Source organism: Neofelis nebulosa, chromosome 9 (assembly GCF_028018385.1).
Source record: "Neofelis nebulosa isolate mNeoNeb1 chromosome 9, mNeoNeb1.pri, whole genome shotgun sequence".
NCBI lineage: Eukaryota > Metazoa > Chordata > Mammalia > Carnivora > Felidae > Neofelis > Neofelis nebulosa.
This window is the reverse complement of record NC_080790.1, coordinates 114,791,080-114,803,508: the sequence shown is the minus strand read 5'-3', so window position 1 is coordinate 114,803,508 and position 12,429 is coordinate 114,791,080. Positions and strand designations below refer to the sequence as shown.

At 53.8% G+C, this 12,429-nt stretch overlaps 1 protein-coding gene across 2 annotated transcripts; it reads left to right on the top strand.

Moving 5' to 3' along the window:
• The first annotated feature begins 3,603 nt into the window (after positions 1 to 3,603).
• Positions 3,604 to 12,398, top strand: DUSP15 (dual specificity phosphatase 15). 2 transcript variants are annotated; one of them, XM_058685238.1, is made up of 7 exons: positions 3,604 to 3,734; positions 4,715 to 4,748; positions 6,363 to 6,445; positions 8,760 to 8,809; positions 9,556 to 9,630; positions 10,785 to 10,956; positions 11,812 to 12,398. In XM_058685238.1, the coding sequence occupies exons 1-7, from the start codon at positions 3,723 to 3,725 to the stop codon at positions 12,082 to 12,084; spliced, it is 699 nt and encodes a 232-aa protein (XP_058541221.1). In that variant the 5' UTR covers positions 3,604 to 3,722; the 3' UTR covers positions 12,085 to 12,398. The 2 variants fall into 2 exon arrangements, with proteins under 2 accessions (XP_058541221.1, XP_058541220.1); XM_058685237.1 differs by lacking the exon at positions 3,604 to 3,734 and adding an exon at positions 3,752 to 3,993 and having other exon boundaries at positions 11,812 to 12,397.
• The last annotated feature ends 31 nt before the right edge of the window (positions 12,399 to 12,429 follow it).

Genomic DNA, 12,429 nt, shown 5'->3' with positions numbered 1-12,429 from the left:
TGGTTTCCTCTAGGGAGAGTGAAGGAAGAAGGGAGAGGAGAGGAAACTCCAACTGCTTTAAGTTTATTTGGAACATTTTGTTTTATTTAAGCAACACAGTTGAAGCCAATTAGCCAAAGTAGTCTTATCCGGATTTATTTTTTGGTTTTTGCCATAATAATAAAAGAATATCAATACTACAATAGAGGAAGAATTTTAGGATGCTTTGGGAATGCATAACTGTGGGGTCTAACCATCTTTAATTGGAGTCAGCAGACTGGCGGAACGAAATGGGAGCTAGTCTGGTAAAGGGGATGGGAAGAGCATTCCAGACAGAGGGAATGGCATGTGCAAAATTGGAAATCAGGGAGAGTGACGCATGTTTGTGGAAGTGAATGCCGATCAGTGACCAGGAAAGTTAGGGAAGAGGGGAGAGATGAGGCTGCCAACCCTGTATGTTTTGCTGTTTCCTTTTTTGTTGTTGTTGTTGTTGTTGTTGTTTTTTACAAATGTGGAAACAGAGCCCTAGTGAGGAGAACAGAACCCGGGCTTCCTAACTCCCTGTCAGTTGCTCCAGGCAAATCATGACGACAATGGTAACAATGAAGATGTTTTATATGCCTGTCTCTCTACGCGGTACTTGAAATATGTCCTCCTCAGGGCGCCTGGGTGCCTCGGTCGGTTAAGCATCTGACTTCGGCTCAGGTCATGATCTCACGGTCCGTGGGTTCAAGCCCTGCGTCGGGCTCTGTGCTGACAGCTCAGAGCCTGGAGCCTGTTTCAGATTCTGTGTCTCCCTCTCTCTGTGACCCTCCCCCGTTCATGCTCTGTCTCTCTCTGTCTCAAAAATAAATAAGTGTTAAAAAAAAAAAAAAGAAAAGAAAAGAAATATGTCCTCCTCATCTCACTAGACACCTATCGAGGTTTTTCCTTCCTGTGTTACAGCTGATGATACCGAGACTCACAGAAGTTAAGAAATTTGCTCCAAGTCACAGAGGCAGAAGCCAGATCCCACAAGGCTATGCTAAAGAGATAGAGCTTTTTCCTAAGGGCATTGGCCAGTGTATGATGTTCCTATTGTAGCTGTAATTAGCACAAACTCAGTGACCTAAAGCAACACAAACACGTGAGTTTACAGGGTTCTTTAAAAAATGTTTATTACTTTTGAGAGAGAGAGAGAGTGCACAAGCAGGGGAAGGACACACAGAGAGACAGAGGGAGACACAGAATCTGAAGCCGACTCCAGGCTCCGAGCTCTCAGCGCTGAGCCTGACACGGGGATCCAACTCATGAACCCGTGAGGTCGTGACCTGTGCTGAAGTGGAGCCACCCAGGCACCCTGAGCTTACAGTTTTTGAGGTCAGAAGTCTGAGGTGGATTTCATTAGGCTGAGATTAAGGTGTCGGCAGGGCCGGGTTCCTAGGAGGCTCTAGGAGAAAATCTGTTTCCTTGCTTTTTTCACCTGCATTCCTTGGTTCATGGCCCCCTTCCATCCTGAAAGCCACCAATCCTACCACTCTGACCTCTGTTTCTTTTCTTTTCTTTTTTTTTTTTTTTATAATATGAAATTTATTGTCAAACTGGTGTCCGTACCAAACCCCATGCTCATCCCAACAGGTGCCCTCCTCAGTGCCCATCATCCACTGTCCCCTCCCTCCCATCCCCCCCATCAACCCTCAGTTTAGTCTCATTTTTTAAGAGTCTCTCATGGTTTGCCTCCTTCCCTCTCTGTAACTTTTTTCCCCCCTTCCCCTCCCCCATGGTCTTCTGTTAAGTTTCTCAGGATCCACATAAGAGTGAAAACATATGGTATCTGTTTTTCTCTCTATGACTTATTCCACTTAGCATAACCCTCTCCAGTTCCATCCACGTTGCTACAAAAGGCCATATTTCATTCTTCCTCATTGCCAAGACCTCTGTTTCTATCGTCATACCCCCCCAGACTCTATTCTCCTGCCTCCCTCTCTCACTTATAAGAACCTGGGTAATTACATTGGGCCCACCAAAATAATCCAGGACAATCTTTCCATCTGATGGCCAGCTCATGAGCGACTTTAATTCCATCCACAGCCTTAATTCCCCCTTCCCATATAACATAACATATTCACAATTCCCAGGAATCAGAGCATGGACGTCTTTGGGGAGATCGTTATTTTGCCTACCACAATGAACCACACTGAAGTATTTTTTTTTTAATTTAATTTTTTAAAGTTTATTTATTTGGAGCGAGAACTGAGATGTACTGTACGTGTAAGATACACACTGGATTATGAAGACTTAATACACTAAAAAGGACGTAAAATGTCTCAATAATTTGAAAATATTGACTACGGGTTGAAATGATAATATTTTTGATATATCGGGTTAAATAAAAACTTATTTACAACCTGTTTCTTTCTACCTTTTTAATGTGGCTGCTAGAAAATTTAAGATTACTCGTGTGGCCCACGTTACATTTCTGTTGGGTGGTGCTGGCCTACACTTGTAGCCAATGAAGGTAGGAACCGTCTCTGCTTTAGCCACCTCTGTGTCCCTAATATCTAGCATATAGTAGGTATTCAGTAAGCATTTGTTGAATAATTTCGTTTTTATGAGAACTCCGTGCACAGGGAGAGATGAGACAGGCAGACCCATGTATAGTGTGAATTCAAGGGAGAAAGAAATGCCAGGGAGTTTTAGTTCTCTCTAGTCACTGCATTTCAAACCGAGTTAACTCTCGGTCCTGCTCTGTACCAACATTCCCCCCCACCCCAGTCACCTACTATGTAGATGGGGTGGGGGGGGGGGGTGGCCGGAGGAGCCAAGCTGGCTCAGCTACTTCTATTTCAGACCCCCAGGAGGTGCCTGGTCTCAACTATTTTTACATTCTTCATCTTTGGTCCTAGCAGCCAGAAAGGCTCACCTCAACACACTGAGACACAGATAGGGTAGCTGGACCCCCAGAGGGAGTTGTCCAGGGTCAGCCAGCAGGGCAGAGCTGAAGAGGGCCTGGAACCTTATCAGATCCAGGACTCTTGCCTCTAACTATATCCTCCTGGAGTCTCCTTTACTCCAAGGGACCCAGGTGTCTGTAACCCCTGCCCCTCACCTCCTTCTCCTCACATTTTAGCTCTGATTTCTTGAAGCCTCTAAGGGTGGTTATGCCTGGTCTCAGCAGATGCTGACCCAAAGCAGAAGGGAGGAAAGGATGAGAGGGAGGGAGACTGGATGGATGGATGGATGGATGGATGAATGGACGGACCGAGGGAGGGATGAATGGGTGGACTGGAGGATGGGAGGGCAGATGGCTGCATAAATTGGAGACGAGGATGGCTGGCTGGTAGGAGGCCCGCATGGGGGCGGGGCAGGAGTGGGGATGGACCGAAAGAAGGAATTACCCACACAGTGTCTGAATATGGGGGGACCCACAGCGATCCAAGTTCAGGCCCCCGTCACGTTTCTGCTAGGAAACCGCGGCCAGGCCCAGGGAGCCGGGCGTGCTGCCCCAGGGCCCGCAGGGAGGTCCGGGCAGCGCCCGAGCTGTGATCTGAGCGGCTGCGCCACCGGCCGGGGGCTCTTCCCGCCCCCGCACCCACCCCGCCCGCGCCAGACGGTGCCAGGTGGGGGGGGAGCCCCCGCCCCCACCTCCGGAGGTGGCAGCCCCACGCGGCCCAACAAGCTGCCGTTGTCCCGCGGGCCCTGGGCCCGGCACACTGGGGCTTTGTCCAGCCCCCCGCCGCGACCCACGGTGGGGGGGGCCCCACATGACCGAGGGGGTAGGAGGAGCCTGCGGCGGCGGTGGCGGCGGCGGCGGCGGCGGCTCCACCACCATTTCCCTCCCTGGCCGGGGGTCGGCGGGCGGTGGTGGCGGCGGCGGCGGCGGCGGCGGCCGGGCAGGGGCCCCTGTTCCCCGCCAGGCTGCAGGCGCCGGGCGTGGGCCAACAGGGCAGCTGTGACCCGAGCGCTCTCCGGGCGGCGAGCTGGGGGTGCGCCCGGACCCCCGTCCCCGTGATCATGGGGAATGGCATGACCAAGGTAGGGGGTCGGGGATCGCGCAGCCCGCACCTGGCCGCCCCCAGTGTCGCCGCGGCGCAGGCTCTGCCCCGGTCGCTGTGCCCGCCTCTGACCTTCTGGCCCTCTCTCTGACGCTCTGTGTGTCCAGATCTCTATCTCCCGGTGACTCTCTGACCCTGCGTCCCTGTGTCTTCTGCTTACGTCTCGGTCTTTCTGTGTCTCTCTGGTCTGTTCTCCCTGTGCCTCTGTCTCTCTGCCTGTTTCTGTGACTCTATTTCTTGCTGGGTCTTTCTGTGGCTGTCACTCCCACACTCTATCTCTCTGGGTCCCTTTCCCTGTCTCCAGGTGTCTCTGTGTCCCTTGTCTCTGACTCCTTGGACTCTGTTTCTTCATCCTTCCCCCTCTGCCTCTGCTTGACCCTCCACCTGTCCCTGCCTTCCCACCTCCCTCTTCAGACCCCCCCCCCCGCACCTGGTAAGTCCACCTCTCCCCTTGCCCCACTCCTCTGTGATCCTCCTCCCCTCTCTTCTCACCCCTGCCCAAGCTAGCTTCCCCTGGTGCCCCTCTCCTGCCATCCCCGGCCCCTCTCACAGTCCAGGACCGAGAGGGAGAGGAGAAGGCTCCCTGAGTCCTGAGGTCCAGACACCTCACATGGGACAGAGATGGGCTGTGGGCCCCCCAGCTGCCAGGTGGGCAGGGTGTGCACCCCTACCCCACTGACCACAGCCTGTCTCTCCTGTAGGTACTTCCTGGACTCTACCTCGGAAACTTCATTGGTGAGCACTGCCCACACTGTCCCAAGGCTGTGGCACTCTGCCTGTCCCAGGCCTGTGTCCACCATTCATGCTCCAGCCCACGCACCTTGGAAGCGCTCAGGAATGGGGCCGGGGGCAGGGAAGCAATGCCAGGCTGGGAGGGAGAGGGAGCTCATGAGGACTAAGGGATATGTGGGCGGGGAATGTCCTCAGTGCAGAGGGCTCAGAACCGCCCTTTCTGCCAGATGCCAGGCAAGTCTGCACCTGCTCTGAGCCCCAGCCTCTCCCTCAGCACAAGGTCCACTCACCTCTAAGGGCTCTTACAGCCCTGAGGTTCTGAGTTGAGGTCTGTTTGGGGGTGTTGCTTCTAGCTGGGAAACTGGGAGCCTTCCCCACCCCACCACAACCTTCTACACAGAGGGGCGGTCTCTGGAGACTAGACTCTACCTCAGAAACTTGGTAGTGAGCACTGTCCCCTCTTTCTCAAGGCCATGGCACTCTATCTGTCCCAGGCCTGTGCTAAGAGACAGGCTGATCCTGAGACTCCACACATTTCCATGTGCAGTCAGAGAAAACTTCAGAGAGGGAGGGGCATCTGTGCGAGGGGCAGGGTTTTCCCCACCACACCTGCGCCTCTCCCACCTGACCCAGCTTAGATGCTCCACTCTCATAAATCTGATCTCCTCCCTGGAAGGCCCCTCGGCAGTTCATGCCACTTGATTTCGGAGTATTAGGCTAAGTAAGCTCTGAATCCTTTTTAAGTCCGTAGTCCCATGAGGGTAGGGGCCATGAAACTGCCCCCACACCCTCATACCCAGCCAAGGCTGCACCTAGTAAGCACTCAGTAAATGTGTTGAATGAAGTAGACATTTGGAGAAGGAGGGGAGGAGTGTTATTTATTCTAATGATAAAAGATCTGCACACACTGGGATTCCAGCTCCTAGAAATAGCCACTGATGGAAGCATGAGGTTCATCCCTGGGTCAGTTTACATAGATCTTTGTAGATACAGATATAATATGTAAAATACAAATGGGAACCTGTTCTGCATGCTGTTCTGTAACCTGTTTCCTATTTAATAATATATTGTGGACACGCTGGCTCATCAGCACATAGAGGTCTTTTCAATGGGCAGCATAGTATTCAAGGATGACTATACTTATTTATCCATTTCTCTCACGGTGGACGTGTAGGTTGCCCCCACTTTTTAACTATTTCTGGTGTGTCTGCTGTTATAAGCAGAACCGCAGAGAACTTCATCCTCTACACCCAGCTTTTTGTGTGAGCAAACCCCTCTGTAGACAGGATTCCTGGAAATAAGAGTTGCTGGATCAAGGATATGCCAGGGAAGGGTGTTTGCCATGGAAGGGAACAGCCTGGGCAAGACCAGGAAGAGGCTGGGCTGTTACTTATGGGTGCCCCCTCGACAAGACTGAAGCGTTGGGGTGTGGTAGGACCTGTCACGGCAGGAGCATGACAGGAAGTGGCCAAGGAGCAGGGAGCTGGCAGAGGGTGGGCCAAAGTGGAGAGGGAGAGGTGAGGAGGGGAGCTGGGCAGTGAGCTCCCACCCTTCGTGGCCAACAGGGACACGTAAACTGCACCCACCAGATTGGCTCAGGCATCCTGTCTCTTTCAGATGCCAAAGACCCGGACCAGCTGGGCCGGAATAAGATCACACACATCATCTCCATCCACGAGTCACCCCAGCCTCTGCTGCAGGTACTCTTTACCCCCATCTTTGGGCTGTGTGTAGGTGGGGAAGGGGGCTTCCGACCCCCAGTGGCACCCATTTATCAAGGACTTAGCATGTGCCAGGTCCTATACTGTCTTCCTGACCTATACTAGGTCATTCCATTAAAAACTGATTTGTTTTACATTAGCATCCCTATTTGATCCCTGTTTGGCCACTAGGGCCCAGAGAGGTCAAGTAACTTGCCTGAGGTCACACATTCAGGAAGCTGAGGAGCTAAGATTTGACCATCTGACCCCAGAGGCCTCACCCTGAATCTTAAAGAGGACCCTACATGGGCTTCCCGTTGCCCAGCTGAATGGATGGCTACAAATGGATGATTCTGGGTTCTGTGTCTTGCCATGTAATCTTGAGCTGTGACTTCACCTCTCTGGGCCTCTGATCCCTCAGTCCTGTCTGCCCCCAGAGAGGCTGTTGTGAGGAGGCAGAGGGGCTGCAGGACGGTGAAGATGCTTTGCACATTGTAAAGCACGGCCCCCACCGGAAGGGTTGGTACCGGTTTTCTGGAGTCCTGGAAAAGAGGGGGTATGGGTGTTATAAACCAGAAGAGAAAAGTAGGAAATCCAGACCACTTATTCTGTAATCTTGGGCACAGGACTTCATCTCTCTAAGCCCCCTACCTCACTGAGTTGTTAACAGCCGCAAAACAGCCAACAACTTACAGGTGATATAACAAAGCTAGTCATATTCTTATCCCATAAAGACAGCCCGCTCCTCCTAATCTGTTAGAGTCTGTGTCACCCACTAAAGGGGAAGAACAGTGGGTAGAAAAGGGCTCTGGAGATCTGAGCTCCAAACCAGGTTCACAGATTTGCTGTGTGACCTTGGACAGGTTCCTCTCAGTCTCTGGGCCTGAGTTTCCCCCTGTGTCAGATTTGACGGTCTCTAAGAGCAACTTCCAATAATCTGTGGTGCTCAGTGTCATTCAAACAAGAAATTTCCAGGTCAATGGAGTCTGACTTTGCTTTATAGGGCAGGCTTGTTTTGGAGTATTTGGAGTATGCAGTCACTGGATTGCACAGGGAAGGTTGTCAAGTCGTGAATAGATTGACTAATGAAGCGACTGTTTGCCAAACGAGTCCCCACTCCAACCGCCTTCCCCTCTTCCCACAGGCAGCCCTGCCTCCCCGTCTATTTACCAGCCAGGGTTTGATAATGGCAAGCAATCCCAAGGCCAAATGTGTTGCAAAGTGAAATTGCAAACCTTGCAAAAGATGCAGGATGGTGTGACCTTGGGAAAAGTGAGTCAGAGAAGGGCTGGAATCTCACCCAAGGCCATTAACAAATGAGGATCTGGCCTGGGGTCCCTTAGCTTGTGGCTGAGGGTGGGCCAGGCACTTGAAAAGAGTCATTTGAATATCAAAGGATTAAAAGAGGTCCTTGAGAAAAGTGATTCTTGAGCACAAATCATCTTTATGATCTTGTGTGAAGGTTAAGCACGAAGTAGAGGATATTATAGCAAGTTTGTTGGAGAAATTACTGGCAATGCATTCCTTGATTATTTTAATAATTAGCACATAGTTTGATAACCATAATTAATGAGCCATATAAACTTATTTTCATGGCTTTGTTTCTTTTCAAGGTAATAAAATGTTTTGCCCTTTTTTTAATTTTATTTTTTATTATATTCTTCAAATATTTTTAGAGAGAGAGCACACACGGGGGGAGAAGGGCAGAGGAAGAGAGAGAGAGAGAGAGAGAGAGAGAGAGAGAGAGAGAGAGAATCCCAAGCAGGCTCCACACTCAGCGCAGAGCCCAACACGGGGCTCGATTTCACAACCCTGGGATCATGACCTGAGCTGAAATCAAGATGCTCAACTGACTGAGCCACCCAGGCGCACATGTTCTTTTTAAAAAAGTAATCTCTGTGCTCAACACGGGGCTCAAACTCACAACCCTGAGATCAAGAGTTGCATGCTCTACTGACTGAGCCAGCCAGGCGCCCCCTGTTTTGCCCTTTTTATGCTATAGTTTTGTAATCCTCATTTGGAGGACAGTTACTGCTGTGGCCCTTTCCCACCTCTTAAAGGTCCCTGGATCCTTTTTATCAAGTCCTCATGCCCAAGTCACTTTATGAGTTTAGGATACCATCTTCTCAGAAGGTTCTGGATAGAGCTGGGAGGCACTCACACATGCTATCTACCCTCTTCAGATAGAGAGGGCAACAGTGGCTCGGAGAGGGGTGGGAACTGGCCTGGATCATGAGGTGCTTGGGCAGCCCAGGCCAGGGTCAGGGGTGCAGCCAAGGGCCCCCCACTGCCCATGTGTGTTTTGTACTTGCAGGACATAACCTACCTTCGCATCCCTGTGGCAGACACCCCTGAGGTACCCATGTAAGTTCTCTGGATACACCAACAGATGGACAGACAGCTGCCGTCTGTGGTGATGCGGGGAGGGGGGGGGAGGGGGTCTGGGGGAGGACAGAGAGGACTCACACCAGAAAGCTGTCCTGGGGACCCTCGCACCAGTGGTCACTCAGACCTATGTCTGTCTCAGCCATGCCCTGAGCCAATGCCCCTGGCCAAGACTCTTAATCTCCCAGAGCTCGGTGTCTTCAGCTGAAGAAATGGAGAGACTGCCCTGTCTCAGGACCAGATGCCCCAGCAGATCTGAAGGCTCAGCCAGTTCCTGGCCCTGGAGTTAAGATGTCTAGGCTCCAGCCAGGCTTTGCCATTTACTAGCTGTGTAACCTTGCACGAATTGCTTTCCCTCTCTGAGAGGGATCAAAGATCAGATTGCAGACCCCAGAGGAGTGGGACTCCTCTGTCTCCTCCCACTCGTTGCCTTGAAAGATCAAGATAAACCCTCTATGACAATAGGATCCGTGGGACCCACTGGAGAGGTGCTCCTGCCTCTGTGGCAGGATTTCTCATTATTGGCCTCTTTCACTGGCTGCAATGCCACCATTGTTGCTTCACACACACCTCCACTTGTACTATAGTCCTGGCCCTTATTCGCTGCATGGGCTGGCTGACCTGAGGACCCAGGGCTCTTGACATCCCATCCATCAGTGGGGAGGGAGACAACTCCCAGGAGACCTGCCCCCCAGTGCTCCCTACCCTATTGCTTTCTTCTCTAGCAAAAAGCACTTCAAAGAATGTATCAACTTCATCCACTGTTGCCGCCTCAATGGGGGGAACTGCCTTGTGCATTGGTGAGTTAAGAGAGGAATGAGGGCAGGAAGTAGGGGAACTGCCCTCCCAAACACACACTCACCCTATGGGGAATGGGGAACCTGGGAAGCACCTTCTCCAGCCTGTTGCCATACATGACAGTCCATCAGTTGTCTCATGGAGGCCGATCAGGGGCTCCAACCAGGGCTCTGTGCCTTACCAGCTGTGTGGCCAAGGCCAAAGAGCAGTTTCTCCCCGAGGCTCCATTTCCTCATCTGTGAAATAGGGAAAAGAATGTTGACCTGCTGGGCTACCAGGAGGGATAGGAAGGTAGCTCAACACTCTCCAACAGTTCTGGCTCCCTCTCCTCCCCTCTAGGCTTTTGAGGAAATAGGGCAGAGCAGGAACCCTGGGCTGGGAGACAGGACCCCTGAGTCCTCCCATGGCCCCTGGATCAGTTGATGTCATTCATCCCTTAACTTCCCACTGAGCACCTACCCTACACTGGACTCAAGGCAGCCCTGCCAGAGCCCAAATCATAGGAGCAGCTCCTCCAACCTGTCACCCTCTGTCCCCCCTTCCCGCACTCCAGCCGCCTTGGCCAACTCCCCACACTTCAAATCCACCAGCTCCCACCTCATGGGCTTCATACACTGCCCAGAATGTTCTTGACTGACCCTTACCCATCTTTCAGGACTCAGCTTGCTGGCACTACCTTCCCTAATCCCTCTCCATCCCTCTCCATTAACTAGATTAATACCTTTTCCTGTAGGATCTCCTAGCTCCTGGACTCATCTTCAGAGCAGTTATCACCCTTGAATTGTTTCCGTGGTTAGCGTCTGTCTCCCCCAACCATACTGTAAGCCCAAGGATGGCAGAGACAATGTCTATTAATTCCCCGCCATGTCCCCAGTTCCTGAAAAATAACAGATGGTCAGGAAATGTGTATTGAATGGATGAAGTGATGTTTCACTTGGACCTTTGATGTGGGAGAGTGCCAGGGGGATACTCCAGGCAGAAGGAACAGCACGGGCAAAGGAAATAGGAAAACAGGTCCTAGTGGGTTCTTTGTGATGGGAGCTCAGGAGGAGAGGGTGGGAGAGCTGAGGTGGAGACCGGGTGCCTGAGGGTAGGGCATGGAGGAGATCGGACCTTCCCTGAAGCCTGGGGGGTGGGTGGGTGGGGGGTCTCCCAGCTTTGCAGGCATCTCCCGCAGCACCACCATCGTGACGGCATATGTGATGACTGTGACGGGGCTTGGCTGGCGGGACGTGCTTGAAGCCATCAAGGCCACCCGGCCCATCGCCAACCCCAACCCAGGCTTTAGGCAGCAGCTTGAAGAGTTTGGCTGGGGCAGTTCCCGGAAGGTAGGGGCTCGGGCAGAGGCAGGAGCTGGGCAGGGCTAGGAGACTCTTCCTGCTTGAGTTGAGCACCGACTGCAAAGAATTTAGCCTGTGCTTCAGACCTGGCAGGAGATTTTGCTCGGGTCTTGAACTCATGACTCTTGAGCTAATCTAGCCCCTAGGTGTATTTTGTTCGGTCAGCCAGATGTTCCCTTTTCTTTTTTAGTTTAGAATTGGGTTGCCTTTGGGCCAGAGTATGGACCCTTCCATTTGACCAGGTCCCAGCACTGCCTGCTCTACCTGCCTGGAACCTGAAGGCATTTGAATGTTTGACCCCTTTGGGGAGAAATGCCATTTCCCTACTCCACCCCTGGGTCCCTGGTGAGGCCAAATCAGTTCCTTCTCTTAGGCCCACTGGGCAGAGGGCACACGGGGATGGCAGGAACCGAGGCCTCCCTCGGAACAAGGGATGAGAGACACAAGAGAAGCAGCCGCAGGAAAGCTCTCTCCGGGGTGGCAGGCTGGTTCTCAGAGGCTGATGTGCAAGGCCGCGTTAGGAAAGAGACGGGCAAAGAAGAGGCCGGCGTGGGTGGAGTTGATGCGCAGAGAAGAGGGTCTCCCCTGCGCCGGAGGCGGGTGGGCGTCGCTTTAGCGGGTCGGAAGACCGGGTGGCAAAGGGGAAGGTGGGGGGGTCCGGAGAAGATAGGGAGGAGGAGGCTCGTCTAGGGCGAGGGTGAGAGGATGCTCAGGAAGGGGAGGGGCCCAGAGAGGGGTGGGGAGCTCTCGGGCCGGCGGAAGCGACGAGGGCCGGGGTGCGGGGACCCGCCGGCGGCCTGGCACCGATCCCCGTCTCGTCCCCACCCCCCTCCCTTCCCCCAGCTCCGCCGGCAGCTGGAGGAGCGCTTCGGAGAAAGCCCTTTCCGCGACGAGGAGGAGGTGCGCGCGCTGCTGCCGCTGTGCAAGCGCTGCCGGCAGGGCTCTGCGCCCGCGGCCGCGTCCCCCGCACCGCACGCGGCGGCCTCCGAGGGAACCCTGCAGCGCCTGGTGCCGCGGCCGCCCCGGGAGGCCCACCGGCCGCTGCCGCTGCTGGCGCGCGTCAAGCAGACTTTCTCTTGCCTCCCGCGGTGTCTGTCCCGCAAGGGCGGCAAGTGAGGATCCCGGCCCGCCGTCGCGCCCCTCTTCCTCCCGACTCGACTGGTCCCCTTCGGGGCTGTCTGGGCCGCCCACCGCCTCCAGGACGGGCCCAGAGCCTGTGGGAGCCCCCGCGGCGGCCTGAGCCCCGCCCCGATGCCCGCTCTGCTCGTCCGCGTCCGCAGTCTGTGTGTCCTCCAACTCTGCGCGTCTGTCTCTGTGTCTGGGCCGGCCTGCTGCAGCCGCCTGGTGCCTTAGTCCTTGGGCCGGGGGGGAGGGGGCACCCGGGCCTCCACCCTTAAAGGCAGCGGGAGTGGGAGTGGGTGGGTGGGTGGGGGTTAGGTGGGCCTGGAGGATATTAAAGAG

Excerpts from the sequence above, each read along its gene's own strand:
- DUSP15 (XM_058685237.1), top strand. The coding sequence starts at position 3,973 with ATGGGGAATGGCATGACCAAG. Across the intron at positions 3,994-4,714 it reads TGGGGAATGGCATGACCAAG|GTACTTCCTGGACTCTACCT; the intron begins GTAGGGGGTCGG and ends TCTCTCCTGTAG. Across the intron at positions 8,810-9,555 it reads GACACCCCTGAGGTACCCAT|CAAAAAGCACTTCAAAGAAT; the intron begins GTAAGTTCTCTG and ends TTTCTTCTCTAG.